The sequence below is a fragment of the Chinchilla lanigera genome, unplaced genomic scaffold (genome assembly GCF_000276665.1).
Source record: "Chinchilla lanigera isolate Chin_1 unplaced genomic scaffold, ChiLan1.0 scaffold00040, whole genome shotgun sequence".
Classification (NCBI taxonomy): Eukaryota; Metazoa; Chordata; class Mammalia; order Rodentia; family Chinchillidae; genus Chinchilla; species Chinchilla lanigera.
In genome coordinates this window covers 20,019,855-20,039,094 of record NW_004955441.1, presented here as the reverse complement: position 1 = coordinate 20,039,094, position 19,240 = coordinate 20,019,855, and the positions used below count along the sequence as shown (strand labels likewise).

Sequence of the window (19,240 nt, the reverse complement as noted above, 5' to 3'; positions counted from 1 at the left end):
TTTTTTTTTTGGTTTTTCTCCGGTACCGGGAACCAAACTCACGACCTTGCACTTGCCAGGCAGGCGCTTTGCCGCTGAGCTAAATCCCCAGCCCCCTAATATTATCTTAATCAAATAATTTCAGTAATTTAAGTAAACCAAATACCCAAACTCTGATTCAAAATTATGACATCATTCCTTGATTTTTAGTATGGGATATAGTTGAGATTCTATCCTACTAATAACTGTTTGTTTATTTAAATAAACTTTTATGAAGATGATTATGAACTGAAAAGCCTTAAAGTTTTACCATAAATCTGTTGTGAAGTATTAAATAACTCTAAATAATGTCTCACCTTTCCCTGGATGGGCTCATTGGGAGAATTCCTGGCATCATATTGATGTATAAAAGAGATATATTCTATAAAATTGTTTTGAAGTTCTGTTGATGCATCTGGACAGGCAAGTGGAACTAAGAAAAAGAAAAGAGATTTCTGTGAAGTCAGGAAATAATTAGATTTGTCTATAGGAATATAATTGATATTCCTAATATTCATTCTTTATAAAAATGCCCAAAATGAAATTCAAGTATGCAAGGTTACTTACCCACTATTTATAGATAATAAAGTAATGGATGCACCATCTGTCTCCATGAAAAGAACCAAGTCAAATTAGCCCCATGTGTGGAATGATTTATATTTTAAACTAATGTTAATAGTAATATAATTATATTAAAAGCTATTGGCTTTAATATGTTAGATTCTTTTACATAGATATGGGTAAGTTTCAGGGAAAACATAAGTATAATTTGTTTGTCAATTATTTTTCACTCCTCGAAAGAATATGAGGAAATTTTTTGCTGAATCTGTAGTTGTGGCCAAGCAGTAAGGAATTCTACACTCAAGTTGCTCCCAGCAGAACTGCGGAATGAACTGGAAGACAATGGACTGCTGTAGTTGCAATGGAACACGCAATATTTTTCATTTCACACAATGACATAAGTTCTAAACATTTTCCACAAATATTAAGCCCTTTAAAATCACATTTGAATAACCTCAATCTGAGTGATAAGGATATAGGCATTCATTATATTGGTCTCTCTGAGGTACATGTTTAACATGTTTAATTTTAAGAACTTGCTTTAGCTTTACTTTTAGCAAACCATTAAAGAATCAGAAATTTCCAACTGCTACTGACAATCAAAGTTAATGAAGCATTTTGTCAAGGAAAAAAATTTAAACTCCCTTTTAAATAATATGGACATAGCAGTTTATGTATACCTAGCACGTATATGGAATGATATAAAAAAACCAGTGACAGCGGTTACTGCAAAGGAGAGAATTCAGTGACTAAACAGAGGCAGAGAGAGCTGGTTTCACTTTTCATTGTCTATCACTTTTTGTCATTTGAATTTTGTACCATATTCATATATTAACCATTAAAAATGAAAGAAAATTTAATTTAAAAATCACATCTTTAAAATAAGCCATAATTCCTATGTAAGATAATGTTAGTAAATTTACACTATTAGGCATTCATGATTTCAAACTGATATTCAGATATTGACATAAATTAATTTCCCTAGCAAGAATGATGAGTATCAAATGTTTATACATTAAATGATATTTTAAAAAAAATCTCACAGCAGAAAAAAAATAACTGATATAATTTTCTTGATTTCTAATTGAGATCAGCTACTCAGAACTCACTGTCTACCTAATCATCACCTTTTCATAGGACTCACTAATACACAACAGCAGGTACCGAGGATTTAATAAACTATAACGCCAAGGAAATTCTATCCATAATTTATATTTTTTCTCCTGCAAATTGAGAAAAAAATTCCATTTTTAGATGAATATCATATTTTAGCTCACAAAGCATTAGTGTTCTCAGAAATACAGTTTGGTGACTTCTGAGATAAAATAAAGCAACTCTAAATAAAGCATTAGTCATGTGGGGTTAATGAAGTGTCCACAGAATGGTTTGTTTACTTCTTGAAGTAACAGGGTTTGAACTCAGGACCTGCCACATGCTAGACAAGTAGTCTACCACTGAGCTACATACACCCACTACCTCCAAAGGAGAGGGGTTGGTAAAAGGTGTTAAGACAAAAAGGGAGAGAAGCAGGGATACGAGCTCAACAGGACAGGGTTATTCCAGGACAAACTTGAGAGGGAGTGCTCTGGCATTAGAGACCAGACCAGCTAATTCCTGTACAGGCCCTAAGGTCTTTACAGGATCATGAGCATAAAAAAGGTATAGAGAAAAAGTCACAATGGGACTTTCAAGGGCGAGAGTTCAGCAGAAAGGAGTTGTACCCACCTGGGACCAGGCTTGAGAATGTACAAGGAGCTGCACGCTGTTTGTCGAGAACAGGGCCGAACAATGGTTGGGAATTGCCATGCGCACTCGGCCTTACCGACTCACGATGGTACATCAGCGGCAGGTGTGAAAGCACAGCAGGGGAAGGGTTTAAAGTGGGCTCTGCTCAGACGGGGATGGCGGTGGTCAGATCCCTTCAGTAGGCATGTTTTCAAATTCTGGCTTTAGCATATTTTCTAGCCATGTGACTTTGGAAAAATCACTTAACCTTACTGAGATTCAATGTCTTCCTAAAATAGGAATAGTGGTCATTTGTTTTCAGAATTACGAAGATTAGGGAAAATATTTATGAAGCCTGTAGGATGCTGAGGTCAAATTACAGAGATAGTTCAAAGTTAGCTAAGGGCTACCTCAGCTGTGTCCTGGGGAAACCATAGAAGGGAGAAGAAAACTGGAATCAATGGCCTATCAAAAATGGCGAGAAAACCAAAGCTTTTAGCAACCTGGTGAGAAGGGTTTGGCAGCCTAGCAGGCAGAGCTGGTGGCAGCTTGGGCTGGAAGGTAGGAAGCTTCAGAGGCAGCCCAGAAAGAATAGGTTGAGAGACAGCTTTTAAAATCTGCTCTTGGGGGCTGGGGATTTAGCTCAGCGGCAAAAGCGCCTGCCTGGCAAGCGCAAGGTCGTGAGTTCAGTTCCCGGTACTGCAGAAAAACCAAAAAAAATAAAAATAAAAAAAATAAAATCTGCTCTTACTTTCCCCTCCCCGGCCTTGGAAGGACTCACTGCTTGCCGCAGGGCCACGGGATCACTAACTGCTTAACCACCTGTTGTCCACACAGTAACGCTAGAATAGCATAGATGTCCCTCCAGGATAAGGAACTGCTGAAAATGGGCACACGCTGCCCCTTGGGCATCTCCTCCTCCCCTATTCTCCTAGCAGCTCTGTCTCCTTGATACCTCTCTGAACAACGTAAAGAGGGGTGTGTGGTGGTGGTGGTGGGGATTACTGACCAGATGACTGACCTACCGTAGATAGCAGCTGGCAATGGGCAAAACTATTTCTGTGATGTCTGAAGCTCTCCAGCCTGAATCTCATTTTCTTTTCCTAAATTCACCAGGAGACACACAAACCAGATCCTGATATTAATATTTTACTCACATAAGGCTGTTGATCCCCTAGAGGGAGCATGACCTATAATAAACTATACACTCTGTAAAAGAAAGAAAATTTTGCTATGTATGATGTAAAGCAGAATACTAAACTAATACACCAAAAATTTAAAATAAACATAAAAATATCCTCAAAAAATAGAAGGTATAAGTAATATGATGCAAGAGTAATGTAATGTTAGAATAAAAAAGCAACAGTTAAAATTTTAAAACTAGATGAGCTAAATAAGATTCACAAACTAGAGAGAAGGACAGAGCAGGAAATAAATAAAAACAGAAAAGCTAAGCAACATGGGAAGTAGAAGTACTAACCCTAGAATTCAAAAGAAATAGAAGAAATATTTGAAGAAATAATGAGGATAAATATTTTTAAAAATTAAAGAAAGATCAAAGCTGTCCATGTGAAAGAGCTCATACAGAACATCAAAATGGTAGCAGGGGCAGAGGTAAGATAGGCAATGCAAGGATGCAAGATTTTTTGTTTTTTGGGGGTGTTTTTTTTTTTGAGACAGGGTCTCACTTTGTAGTTCAGGAAAGTGTTGAACTCACTGTGCAGCCCAGGTGTGTCCAACTTGCTATGATCCTCATGCCTCAGCCTCTCTAGTGAGCATGTGCCACCACATCTGGCCAAGGATGTAAAATTTAAAGGGCACCTGCATAACCCAGGGAGTGAGTGATTCCTTAAACTTTGACCTCTAGACCTCTGGCTTGCTTAGCTTCCCACCCAGTCCTGCATTACAGTTAAGGAAAAGCTCAACTCTAAGACACCTTGCAGAGAAATTTAAGATTACATGAGATGAAGAAAAATTATGTTTTCAATAAACAAATGACAGATCATTTACAAAGGAGTAGGAAGCATATTAATATCAGATATCTTCTCAGCAACATTGGACACAAGATGATTAATATTTTTTAAATATTAAAAGGAACTTCAAACCTATAATTTTAATATCCAGTCAAACTATCATGTAACTATAATATATATACATATATAAAATATGGAACGCCTCAGCAGATTTCCTCATAAAACAGACTCACTTTGGAGAACTCCTCAAGGGAGAACTCAAATAAGATCAGAAGTAAAACAAGAAGAGTGCTTGAGATATCTGAAGAGCAATACTAAACTTTTTGTTTCTTCAAAAAGACAAAGACCAAAGAACAGCAAAATAAGTATTCTATCTGTAAAAATTCAGAACATACTATAACTAAAAATGGGCTGGCTTGTGATTAGCTGTAACCAATCGGATGTGGCAGAAATGACACCTGCTAGTTCCAGGCATAAAGCTTATTAAGCTTTGCAGCTGCGGATTTTTGGACGCTCAGGAGTCAGGTAGGAAGTCCAATTCCTTGCTGGAGAAACCACACAGAGCAGAGACCCGGTCACTCTAGGTCCTGGTTTTCAGACCACATGCCAGGGAATCAGCCACACAAATGGCCATCACCAACACCAGAAAACTGTCTACCTGAACTCAGCTCAGACTGCAAAACAACAAGCAAATATGACCACTGTTTCAAGCAAATATATTTGAGGTTGCTTGTTCTGTAGATAACTGAAGCAGAAATACTTGAGAAAAAAGTAAGTTAATTGAATAAACCATCTTTTACATAGTGATCTAGAATGTCTCAGAATCTCAAAAATGATAGCTTAAAAAAGAATTCATGGCAAACAATAAAGGGAGGAAAAATACTATCAGCCATCAAAGGGACTTCTTTTGAAAGACATTACACCTACTAAAATTTGATTGATGGATTGATTGACTGAGATAGGGTCTTGCTATGTAACCCAGGCTGGCCCTTGCTGATCTTTTGGACATCCTCTTGCCTCAGCCTCCCAAGTGCTGGGATTACAGGTGTGCACCACCATGCCGGGCTACACCTATTAAAATTAAACATAAACTCTATGGCCATTTGTGCAAACGTGAGACTTTTTTTTAAAGAACTCAAAATACTGAAGAAAATCTTAAGTGTGAACACATGAAAGAAGACATTCAAATTCTTAACAGTTACTTTCTTAAGAATTCAAGTTGGACCCACATAATTACGTGACAGAAGCTTTATTACATGAGAACTACAAATATAAAAAAGTCCATGAAGAATGTTTGAAAGCCACCGTTTCTTGGAAACTTAATGTAATTAAAATAAGAGTTTTCTAAACAAATTGGTATCTAGCCATTTATGTTTTATCAACAAAGCCCGAATTCATTCAACACACAATTTGTTTCTTATATTGGTTAATAATTCAGCAGTGTTGAGAAATTCTACTCTTCTCTGTAGTGCTTAAAAAATATGCTTCCATAATATTTTCCTCTTAGAAATACTACTCTTCTCAGTAGCACTTATACTGATGTTAAATAAAGGTTATTCATGTAAAAGTGGTATAGATCTTCAAAATACAGTACAAAACAAACATAGCCGTAACAAAATATCATTCTTATGGTATACCTTTGTGCAAAAGAAGCAGTACAAACTAAAACCTATTTTAGAAAGTTAATTTTATCACTGTATCTAAATTTGCAATTCAAAACAACACTAAAATATCAAGTAGCTGATAAACAGCCAGTTTCATTTAAATATGAAATGTTCCCTTTTACCAATTACATCAGCCTTTCCAATTTATGAAGTTCATTATATAAAACCAAATGTGAAGACTTATTCTTACAGGGACTCAGATATGATGGAGCGTAGCCATTTGTTAACTAGCCGTGGATGGCAGCCAGGAAACTGTGTGGTGGTACAGACATAAAGGGCACTTTCATTGTCAGCACAAGATAACATTACTGAAATGCCAAAGACCGGGCGTAATTAAGTGGGCTGATGGAATCGAATGACTATGAGATGACTTTTAATTGGTATTAGCACATGTTGATATTTTTCTGTTTATATGCATATACAAAAAAATCTGGCACATTCCGATTACTTTTATACAAATGCTGTATGATAAAAATATAATAAATGTTTAAATTTTTTAAATTATTACAGTAAAAGACACCCTACCATTAAGCTCTCTCAAAATACTTCCTTCCCCTGTCTCAAACACACTTATCTCATTATTCTTATCCCTTTCTCAAGGAATTCCAGAAGTTTCTTTTGTGTCTTTAGCTGCACTGCTGTGGCTGCTTGGATGTCCTGAACTGATTCCAGAGGGTTACCTTTCCTGGTCATTCTGCTTTCAGTGAAGAGCCGGAAGTCCGCGCAGTGTCAGCGCTTGTGAAAGGGCCCGCCTTCCCACTGGCTGTCCCTCAGCAGCAGCCTGAGGGGCAGCCTGAATTTTTGATCACCTCATAAAGAATTCACAGAAGGGGACTTCCAGAACTGCTACAGCACGCGGCAAGAACAATGGGATAAGTGTGTCCAAGGTGAGAGGGAGTATTTTTAAGGGGGATTAATAGCAATGTGTCTTTTACTGTAATAAATATTTTTATTTAAACGTTCACTGTATAGTTTAATCACATCTCATATTGTTAAATATTACATAAAATATTTTCTTTTTAAAATTATTTTTATCTAGTATCCAAACTCCACCTAAATTAAGGATTAAGTGCAGGCTTATGTTGTTTTTTGTATGTTAGCTTAAATTATATTATAATCTTTTCTTTAGCACTGTGGATTGAGCCCAGGGCCTTTGCACTGAGGAACATTTCCAGACTTTCACATTTTTGTTTTCCTTTTGAGATAATGATATAGGAGGTAGTGAATGACAAAGCCAGTTGGGGAAATAAGCAGGACCTGTCAGTTATAGGATCCCAGGGCAGCTCTAATTCCCAGGACCCCATATGTGGGACTTCTGGCGGGCTCCCATGGGTGTGTAAGGACACAGACGGCCTGAGGCGCCCGCTGTCAGGACCACTCATAGTAGCCCAGTGCACTTTACTTCTGCTTTTATACTTTCCTCTTTGTTTGGCCCATGTTTACTCTACAGAGCTACTTTTGCTCTTACCCCTCACTCCTCACTTTTCAAATAAACTTTTGGCACTGTTTGCGGTCTGTCTTTTCCAGCTCTTTGAGACATGAAGGACCTGGAATACTTTTAATTGGTGAGCCATTTCTAAAGGAACTGCCTGACAGCAAGAAAGTCTCACTAAATTGCTAAATTGCCTAGGCTGGGCTTGAACTTGCAATCCTCCTGCCTCAGCCTCTCAGAGTTCTGGGATTGTGAGCATATGTCACCATACCTGGCTTATGACTTTAAATAATTTGCTGAGTAATGTGTGATTAATATGCAATTATTCAATAGTTATTTATTGAGCTTGAGCATTATACTAGGCCCTAGATATAAAAATGAATTTAGTAATGGGAAATACCAATAAAAGAGCAGCAAGAGAGGGAGCGAAGGAGAGACAGAGACATAGGCACCATGCTAGGTTCCCCAATTTAAATTTAGATTCAACACCTAACTTAGTACAATGTGGTAATTAATAATAAAAACAGCTACTATCCATTTATTGTCTAGTATGTATCAAGTACTGTAATGGGCACCTTACATGTTATTTCATTCATTTTTCATAATAATCTGGCAAAATAGGGATTATTCTTCTCATTTCCTACATTGAATACAGCAAAAGGAGGAATTTAAGTGGTGGCCCCCAGGATCAAACAACACTAAGTGCTGAACCAACACTACCTTCCAGGAGAGCTGGTGAAGGTGACTCAGCTACTGTGACTTCCAATTATGATGAAAAATTCAACCTATGCATTTCCCCTACTCTTTTCCCAAACCCCGGAAAAACAACAGTAGAGACACTGAAATGATACCTATCTTTATGGAAAAAGCACACCAAATGAGAGCAAAGACGTAAACAAAGTTGGAAACTGGAAATCAGCTGCGGCGACTGACGTGAGCAGAGATCAGAACACTGGCAGGTACGTGCCGGTGGGGGTGACAGTGCGGTGAGCATCACGCTGCTGGTGCCCCAGTGTTCCAGCAAAGCTCAGGAATGGAAGGCAGCAGACACCTCTGAGGTGCCGAGTACAAGTAGCGGTATAGGATGCAAGTGCCAGTGGAGGAGTGCTTGAGGGACTCCCAGGCAGAGGGGCTGGAGGATTCTTTCTCTGCCAAAACCGCTTAGCTCAGCAGAACAGATGCATGGTCTCTGTTTGGGGAGATAATGGACAGAGTGTGCACCACACCCCCAATTAACCTACAACAGAGCCCATTCATCCAGAATTCTCCTGCACCACTCTTCTGACATCTCTTTGAGTAGACTAGAAGTCACTGCTCCTTATGTGAACTGGACTTGTCAGTTAAAGCGAAGAATAACAGGGCTGGGGATTTAGCTCAGCGGCAAAGGCGCCTGCCTGGCAAGCGCAAGGTCGTGAGTTCAGTTCCTGGTACCAGAGAAAAACCGAAAAACCAAAAAAAAAAAAAAGTGAAGAATAACATATACAAACATTTAACTTTAACCAGTTTATTCACCAACTTTTATTGGAGTACCAAACCATGTTCTTTCTTTTCTTTTTTTGAGACAGGGTCTTGTTATATAGTTCAGGCTAGCCCTGCTGGCCTTGAATTCACTGTGTAGCCCAGGCTGGCCTCAAACTTGCAGCAATCCTCCTGTCTCAGCCTCCCAAAGGCTGGGATTACAGGTGTGTACCACCATTACAGGTGCGTGTCAATCCTGGGGTGATACTTCCTATAAGTATCCACTGATCAGAATTCCACTTTGTGTTTCTTGTACAAACCGCATCCCTAATGCATTCTTTCCAGTTTCCATTTCTTTAACACAGAATGAAACTTAAAGACACATCTGAAGCAAAATGAGTGCAGAATAATTCAAGATTTTAAAAATTGGTTTTAGCTTCTCTTTTACAATTATTTTGCCCATACCTTGTCAGTGCTTATTAGTGGCTAGCCTTCCAAGTTTTTCCAAAGCATCAAACTTTGAATACTTTATAGAAATAACTGTTTTCATACTAAGATTTTAATTTATAAGAATATTTAATTAAATTATAGAGCTGCAATATCATGTACCTGACATAAGTTGGTTTGTAAACACGCCCACCTTTCAGAGCATTTCTCTTCCTCTTTGGTCTGAATTATATTCCCTGTCTCTAAATCTCCATATTATAAGCAATAGAAAATAAGGTAAGTAAAGATGGAAGACTAAATAGGGCCTTGCAGGTCACAATATAGAATTTGAAATTTATTCTGTAAACAATGAGGAATAACTGGAGGACCTAAAGAAGGAGAGGGAGGGACATCGTTGTTTTAAAAACGTTCTTCTGTGGGTAGGGTGCAGCTCAGTGGTAGGGCGCTTGTTCAGCATGTGCAAGGCCCTGGGTCAACTCTCAGCACCACGGACAAAACGGTGGCTGCACTACCTTCAATGAAGAAAGTGAACTGATGCAGATATATTTTGGAGATGGTGGTGTCAAGATTTGCTGATGGGGTGAACGTAGAGGAGGAAGGAAAGAGTTTTAGAACGACTTCTAGATTATCGAAGCACCTGGGGGAATGGGAAAGGCACCAGCTCATTGAGAGTGGAAACACTGGCGGGTGCATAGGGTGGATGGAGGAAACGAAAGCTTCGATTCCAGCCATATCGAGCTGGAAAAGCAATTAGCTGTCCAAGAGAGATGCTGAGAAGGTGGGTAAGTGATTTGAGCTCAGTGAAGAGGCCAGGGTTGGAGGCGTCAGTCTGGTTCTCACACTGGTCACTGACCTTTAAACTCGTGTTTCGTTTCATCTACATTGGGAATACATACGGTAACTGTTACCAGCACCCCTTTCCTCATGTACTTGCCATCTTCTGTCAGCTAATATTTACTTCACCTATTAAGGCTACTGACAGACGCTCTGCTGTCTAACCACTTTTAAACTTTCCATGCTGTATCTCAGATTGGCCCTAGATGCTGAGAGCCACTAAACAGCATTCACAGTGACCACGTGAAGTTTACTAACTGAAGGGCCTAATAGTGTGAAGGACTTCTCCTCAGGTAGGGTTAGTGCTGAGTGCCACTGAAGAAAGCGGCCCTAGGGCCCACACCACGTAAACCCTCCTCTGGGTTAAAAAATACTCCCTGTGGACTCTGAAGACATTCACTCTGCTGTGAGCTTGCATCAGTGCTGCCTGACTTCAGTTCAATTCTTACTCATTTCACAGTGACACTTTTCTTTCTCTTTATGGAAACTTAGACTTCACGATGGCTTTGGGATTTCGCAATGATGTATAGGGTGTATTTCTTCATTCATGTGTAAAACACTCGGTGGACCATTTCAGTGCCTTTGATAGACAGGAGCCGTCATCATTGCAGAGGGTGTGCGGAGTACCAGTCATGAGTGCAGGTCTGGAATCAGGCTATCTGGGTTCCAGAACAGTGATTCACTGTGTAGCCTTGAGCATGCTGTTTAAACTCTATGCTTGCTTTTGAAGGAGTTTTCAATGTGTCGCTCTAAAATACGCGGCTCTGGTATGTTGACTCCACCGAGTTAAAGGCACTTGAGAAACAGTGGGTGCAAGAAAAACATTCTGAGCTTTCTTCTTTCTCTAAAAGGAGGTGAAATTCCTATGTAAAGATGTCCTCCCTCTGCCAGAAGGAAGGTATCATTCTTATCAGCAAACACAGGAAACGAGCCTGAAGGAAATCTGTACAAATAAACCTTAGTAAATTCTTCTCCACCAACTACTCATCTCACCCAGTTTGACAGCCCAAGCCCGGGTTCCTTTGCTTTTTCACATTTTTACACTTTACAGCTCTGTGCAGCTCAGCCTAGCAGGGTTCGACTCTGCTTCTGCGGGTCTTCATCTCCATGTGTGACTTCCTTTTCTCAGGCGCTTTCCTGCTCACTCATACACAGTACCCGACCCTCACAACTTAAAAGGGGAGAGGTTTATCTTGGTTCACGGTTTTATGAGTTTGAGTCCGCGGATGGCAGGCTCAGATGCGTGCGAAAGGGCCTGTCATGGAGAAAAGCTGCTGACCATACAACAGCCAGGAAGCAGAGTAAGGAGGAGGCAGGCGGAGAGCGCGATCTACCGTTACCAGGTCACCTCCAGCCGGGTCCCCCCTGCTAACAGCAAGTCAGCCGTAGCACCCCATAATCCAGCCCCTCCACAGCACACAAGGCTCGGGGGATATTCCAGATCCAAACCACAGCACTCCTGCGGTCCATAAAACTTCTTTGAAGTATGTTAGCACGCTTTTCTTGTGTTGGTCTTTGCGTCGATTTAATTGTTAGCCAAAACACCTTAAAAGGGTACAGGTTAAATTTTGCCTCCTTGTACTTTGTCTGAAAATGAGAATAATAATAGCATTATTGCCAGGCATAGTGGTGCACGCCTATAATCCCAGAACTCAGAAGGCAGAGGCAGGAGGATTGCAGTGAGTTCATGGCTAGCCTGAGTTACAAAGTGAGCTCAAGGCCAGCCTGAACTGCATAGTGAAACCCTGTCTCAGAAAGATAAAAAAAGTATTATTACTCTGAGTTACATTGGGTTTGGGTAAGAGCTACATTAGTTTCTATTTAGAAAGTTCTGCAAAGTGTCCAGCAAATACTGTGTTCTGATAATTTTCTCACCTCCAGAAAAGTTGGGCTTCCTAAGCTAATCCTCCATTTTCTTTGCTTCTCTCATGTTTTCTAGATTTTTGTTTTCTTGCTTTATTCTCTGATATTTCCTTGCCATTATTCTTTAAATATTTTCAAAACAAGAAAAGTTATTTTGGTAGAGTTCTTTTTTAAAAATTTAAAAAGTTTTTAAATTTAATTTAATGTTTTATTTCGGTATAGTTCTAACCTTTGGTTGCCCAGTCTGTCTAAAATAGGATAGGGACTGGCACTATTCTCCAGAATAACTGCTGTGGTAGTTGATGTGGTCAGAGCACTGGGCTCTTGTAGTCCTAATGTTAAGAGAGGCTGGAGAGCTCATGACTAAAACTGCTGCCGAGAGATTTTAGAGTAACCTCTGACGTCTACTGTCCATTTGTTCCTGTCTTCTGTGCTTACTGACCCAGCCTATCAGGACTTACATAATTTGATCATACCTTAGAATCTTTTGTTGACAACTGTTGCGTTATTACAGAGTTTATTTGAAGTTTAGCTTACGAATTTTGGTACGGGATGAAGACTAGGGTAGGTGCTCAGTACATGCATTTTTTTAAGCTGACTTGATCCTGTACTTGTTTAAAACTTGCTAAATTCTAGTTGAGAGGCAAAAATGACTCGAATGTAGACTAGGAACCAGATGTGACTCTAATAAAATGTGACTTATTATAATGACATTGTCAGGTGACATAAATTTTAAATATAAAAATATTTTATTTAACAGTCTGGGTAATGGTATTTCCCAAATTCTGTTCTGTGGGACACTGGTCATGTAAAGGGAGTTCAGTAAGGGCGAGGTGATCAGGAAGTGGGGAGATACCACGTTTTTATTCTCACTCCTGGAAATTCATTACACTTACGCTTAGAAATAAGAGAGGTGAGAGTTCTATAAGTTAAAGCAATGTTCAACCTTTAGAATTTAAATTTGAAAAACTTATTTTGCTGCTTCCCATTTTTGAGCCATGTCTGTGAAGATTATACAGCATAAGCCTGGTGCTCCTCAGGGTGCACCTTGAGAGACACTGCCAGATAGGGCTACCTACTATTTTAAAACTTGGCAATTAAAATATTTGGTGGCAACAATAATAAGAAGAATGCTACTAAGTTCCTGACATGGAGGCTGTATTATCACCATACATTTCATTATGTATATTAAGCATGTCTGGAGACAAGATGTCCACTAGGAAGGGAAAACACGTTTGTCAAGGGGTGCTCTTGCTGTGTTTTTAACTCCTACAGAGAAGTAATTTGCTCGGGCGGCATCATCACATCTAACACATCTTAATTTGATAATAGTATACTGAGATAATAAAAATGAGATTTTACTTCCACTAACCTTACCTATTCCACAAGAAGGCTTCTGCAGTCTGCTGTGTTTGACCGGCAAGACCAAAGGACATGTTGGTCTTCGGAAGTCACTTCTCTGGGTGCTCTGCGTATCGTACAGTGGTTGGAAGGTACATTCTGCTGCTTTACCATGTGACCACCAGTCACACTATAAAAAAATTGGAAATGCAAAACTCAAACTGTGGAACATTTTCATGTGTTGCTTGATGTCTACCAATGTTCAGTAATTTAATTCAATAAGTTACTTGATATCTGAAATCTAGGAATAAATATCTTTCAGAAAGATTGTGTTCCATGGGGCTAGGGATTTAGCTCAGTGGCACAGCACCTGCCTGGCAAGCGCAAGGTCGTGAGTTCGATTCCCAGTACTGGAAAAACAAAACCAAATAAATAAAAATAAAAGAAAGATTGCGTTTCTTAAAGGGAACCTAAAAATAAATTATCATATATTTTTAGCTAACATACACCTGCTAAATTTCTAAGCTAATGTCTATCAAAAAATGAGTGATAAAAATGAACAAAATAGTTATATTTCAATGTTTTGTACTATAATATTATATACTACATGTACATATGCATATATATGTTAAACAATTTAGTCTAAAATTATGCTCTATAATTTTATTATGGCAATATAAATCATTCATCACTATCTAAAATGGCTGTTTTCAAAGTTTTTGGTCAATGACCCACACCATAAAACACTTTTTGTATCATGCAAGAGCACACAATGCAATAGATGTACAAAGCTGAAACAAAAGTGTCAGTTCTTCGTACTACATTGCAGAGCACTCAGCTATCTTTCTATTATATTTACTTACTTTCTCTTTTATTTCATTGAACAATGCTGGTTGTAACTCACTGGAAAACTTTGTTCAAAGAGAAAATATCTCAAATGTTACTAAAGTTTTGATGGTAACCTTAAGCATGTAGGAAAGGGAGAACTGAGAGATTTTTCATTAGCACATATGATCATTAAATCGCTTCGACAGTGAGAAAGCAGTGAGGGAAACTCTTGCTCAGCTTAATTCTGATTGGAAGTTATAGAACTTGATCAGGTAGAAGAGAACCCTGACACCTAGGAGTTCTTGGATATGATTAGGAAATGAAGTAACCTTGGGTATGATAAAGTATCTACCGTGGGTGATAAGAAAGTAGACCTGTGATTTCATAGTCAGAGACTATTAAAACATGATTCAAGGGGAATGAATATGTGATTTTAATTAGCGAAACCTATGTGGTTGCATAGAGTTAGCTCTCAAATAAGAGACTCTAAACTAAGACTTAGTTTCTAAAAAGACAGACATGTTTAAAATAGACATAGCATACAATTCAAAATAAAATTTAATAATTGTCAGAAGACTGTTGGGAAATTTAGAAGTTCATATAATATGCTAAAGTAGCAAAAATAAGGTTTTTCTAGGGAAAAATTATTTGGAGTAAGTAATCAAAGAAAGACTAACAAGGTGGAAGGAGAATGTTGTTCAAAGCTGAAAGTCTGAACTACTCAACTTGAGGTTCTTTGTTAATTGAACTTAATTTGAGACTGAAATAAGATTGAGGAACCATATCAAAGAGGGATGTAAGAAATAAACAGTGGATGAAAGAATCAGATCTCACATTGCTATTTTATTTTATTTTATTTTCGTTTTTTTTTTCTGGTATCGGGAATCGAACTCATGACCTTGCACTTGCCAGGCAGGTGCTGTGCCACTGAGCTAAATCCCCAGCCCCTGCTATTTTAAATTAGTGGCAGTTTTTAGGCCAATTGAAAATTACAACCAAGAGTAATGGAATGATGGGTAATTGTAAAGGGTGACCAGAAACCACAGAAATTTGTGAAGTCGGGATTTTACAGGAGAGATTGGCTAATGCCCCTTATTTTCAGAATGGGCTACAAGATGAATTAAAAAAATTAAGACTACTTAACATAGGTGCTAAGAAAATTCTAGAACAGATTCCTAAACAGATGGTGACTTCTCACTATCTGGCTAAAAATAGTCATGTCTTACTGTTGTCACAGTGCCTGCTTCTGGCAGCTCTCCTCTCCACCTCATAATGATGATATGATGGTGCTTATTATGCTCTAAGGTCTGGGATTTATAGGCTTATCCCACTCTCACAATTCTACGGGTAGGCCCACCAACTTTATCGATGAGAAAACTGCCAGGAGATCCAGTAGCTTCCCCAGGATATATCACTAGCAGACAGCAGCCTCACCTCAACCCAACCCTCACCCATCACATACCCCTAATTTCTGTGATGCACTGCTGTATCAAGTCTCCTGTGCCACACACCACAGCAGATAAGCACAAACTGCATTCTTTCAAAAGGAAAAATAAGAAAGCTCTACGCAGATGTTGTAGTCTCTTTTGTGCAGCTGTAACCAAACACCCCAGACTGGGTAATTAATAACGAACAGAAATTTACTGGCTCACACTTCTGGAGGCTGGGGAGTCTGATATCAGGGCACCATGCTGAGGGCAGGTTTGGCAATTCTAGTTCCAAGATGTTGTCCTGAACACTTAAATGGGGAGAGGTGAGATAATGAAAGAAACTTCAGAGGGGATCCATGTTGCCCTATTATAACAGAATTTATCTCATCCACAGGGCAGAATCTAATCATTTCTCAACGGTCTCAACTATTAAAACTTTTACAATAACAATTAAATTCTGCATGAGTTTTGGAAAGAACAAACTTTCAAACCCTAGCAGTAAGTACACTGAGAAAGTTCTCCTAGTAAAAGGCTACATAAGGTATATATTGTAGTATCAAATTTTGATCAGAAACTCATTTTGCTAATACCTAAGTTATTGGAGAAGTGACTCTGGACAAGAACCAGGAGGAAATGATTGGTGCACATCAATTTTTTTCCCCTGAAAAAAGAATGCAATGCTAAAGCTTTTCTTAGAGACATCAGTTTAGCTTTTAAGCAAAGTTATTGGAATTCAGTTTGTCAAAATTGGTCTCTTTAGCTTGAAAAGTATAAAGGAAATAATAATTTTTCCTAAAGTCTGACCCTGTATTGGCAAAAGTGTTCTGCCATTGTAGATTGGATCCCTCTTCACTGAATTAAACCCTACAGTTCCAAGAATACTGTACTGTTATCCTTCGTATCTCTGGAGTCTTCCCCTTGCCTGAAAAGTATGGTTTGTTCCTGGATGAGTGAAGGTGTGTATGCACCATGCATATGTACATCCCTTTTTGGCCCAAGCATTTGCTCATAAGAGATTATGAAATTAAAGAAATAGATAGAGGCTTGTTTCTCACACCAAAGGGAAGGACTAATACAAATGTTACTGTGGTTCATCAGATTGTAAGGAGTTAATGCAGGATCACATGATAAAATAAGCTAAATTGGGAAAAGGCACCTAGTGTAATGCTTTGTCTAGTCTCAGGGCACAGGCTACATTTCACAGACTGTAGACAAAGTTTTGCCTCAAGATATAGGTGTTGACAGCTTAAAAGTTTGGACCCAGAAAAAAGAAGTCCTTCCTCCCTTTCTGAGGTCTGTCTCCTTTCCTGCCCCAGGATGACAGTCTCTGGGGTTCCGGGGTCAAGAAGTGCCTGGAAGCTCCCAGTGGGGGGTGGGTAGGGTGGTGCTTACTGTTCCCTCGCCCATGGGAAGCCTAATGTTTCATTAGCCACGTTTAGAAGCCAATGCAAGGGAGTCTACATTATACTACTAGTATGCCTGAGCTTTCAGAAATGTTGTAGTAAACATTACTTATTTTCCATTCTTTGGAAAATTAGGGAAGATTCCTCAGGGGGAGAAGTGATAAAATCAAGCGGAGTATCCTGGAGAAACCAGTTTAGAGAATGCAAGTGGTGGTAAGCTGGGATCCACAGCAGAAGCCACAGCGGCCCGGCCAAGACAGCTGGTGGTGACAGTGGTAATCTGTGGACCATCAGTACTTTGGGAACTCCTAAGGAAATGCAGACTTCTGACAAAACCTAGACAATGACATTTTATTTGCAGAGTTCAGTGACTTTAAAGAATTGAAATTCTATTATGAACACTAGAGTAATCAAGGTCATACTGGTTGCACTATACCTAAGTTCATTTATGTCTGCTGTAATATTAGGAATATTAGGAATGGAAAAAATCTCTTTTTAAGCAGTTCACAATTTCTCTCCAGTTATTCCTAAATTGTGTTTGGGGGAACACTAATTCTTTAGCATATTAATAGATATTATCCCAAAGAAGTTTCCATAATTCAGTAAATTTTGGAAATAGTGAGGTAAAGTTAAATAAATTTATCACGGGATATCTCAGAACCTTTATATACTGATGCAAACTGTAAAGTTCTGAGAGAGGTATTTAAAAATATAGCTTTTCCAAGACCTATGTGACTTTGGGAATTTATTTTAAGCATGCAGGAAAGGGACAGTACTCTGAAAAATATACTTTGGAAAAGATTGACCTAGTACAGTATCTTTTAAAGTACAATATTTAGAAACCCAAGACAACCGAACTAGTTTTCATTGGAAGTGACTGAGCTTAAAAGAACTAAAAGACCCTCTTCTTTACTTGTTGTAGCACCCCCATTTTATGTCCCTAGATAGAAACATGATAATTTCATTTAAAAGTATTGTACACAAACCAATAGTAACACATTTGGTGTTGAGTTCTAAATATATTATTTTAGCAAAATGCATAAAACATGTCAATTAAAATATTTAGGCAATTTTATTTTAAAGCTAGCATTACTATAAATTTTTCAACCAAGAGAATTGTAAAAAAGAACTTGTCATCCTAAATAAGAGTTTATATCTATATGTGAGTAAAGCATTATTATGCCTTGCATTCTTGGAAATTAAGTTTATTTAAGAGTTCGCTCTTTCTGTTTTTGAAATAAGAACATTCTAGTCAGCACACACCCAAAGCATACGACTGTACTTCTGTGACACAACTCCTGTCATTGTCTGCAACTCTCCTCATTCATATCTGCTCGCAGCTTTTCTTACCTGTCCTCTCACTTCACTTCAAGCTAGAATTTATCATTCCTTACAGGTCTAGCACTCTGTCACTTGGCCTTGTGGACAGCAGCTCCTGACAGTATATATATATATGTACCCGTAAACCACAGAGTAAGAAAAAAATTAGCTGGGATTAATTTTTAAATTTTTATGCTATATATCTGTTGTTCTCTGTCTCTTTTTTCCTACTTCCCTCCACCCCTCCTTCCCTTCTTCTATTAGGTCTTGCTGTGAGAGGACTACAGGCTACAGGTGTGCACCACCATGCCCAGCCATATTTCTATTTTTGAACCAGGTTTTTTTTTATTAGTATCTCCAATGTAGAGTTGGGTCCAGCTAGCAGTTTGTCTTAGATTCAATCCTGAACTGGAGCAAAGAAATTACTCATTAGCTTTTGTAAGAAATAATGAGAACTATACTAGCCTGCTTTGCTTTACCAGATTTTCGCTACTACAGGTCTAGCTGAACAATAAAATGATTTATTTCTTCCAAATTCCAAATAATGGACATAAGAGCACCTGCAAGAGCAAGTTTATAAAAAGAAGTAGGCTTAAAACTACACTTGGTAGGTGCTGTAGTTTGGGATTTTGTAGGGGAAGCAACACAGGACACGTTTTATACGATTATCTATAATAGTCACCCAGAGATCACATACAGAAAGAGAATGCAGGATATCTGTCCACACACTAAAGACCAAAGAATCCAGCTGAGGGCCTGGATCCCACAGTAATGTCCTTCATGAGTTCAGCTGAAGACCTAGAGCCCATAATGATGCCTCCCATGAGTCCAGCTGGAGGCCTAGAGTCCATGACAATGTCTCATGCAGGCCTGCTTCATGGATCTGCGCTGGAAGGCCCAAAGGTCAGTGGTGGAATCTAGAAAGTCTGTGCCAGCGGGAGGA

The 19,240-nt window shown here is 38.8% G+C and overlaps 1 protein-coding gene across 1 annotated transcript in view; it reads right to left on the bottom strand.

Moving 5' to 3' along the window:
* Positions 1 to 19,240, bottom strand: part of LOC102004646 (chromosome unknown open reading frame, human C2orf73) — a 97,141-nt gene that overhangs the window by 2,224 nt on the left and 75,677 nt on the right. Inside the window, exons 4-5 of the mRNA XM_005391030.2 lie at positions 13,353 to 13,506; positions 336 to 451 (exon numbers count right to left, since the gene is read on the bottom strand). Of these exons, the coding sequence (XP_005391087.1) occupies positions 336 to 451; positions 13,353 to 13,506 (270 nt within the window). The remainder of the gene's footprint in view (positions 1 to 335; positions 452 to 13,352; positions 13,507 to 19,240) is intronic.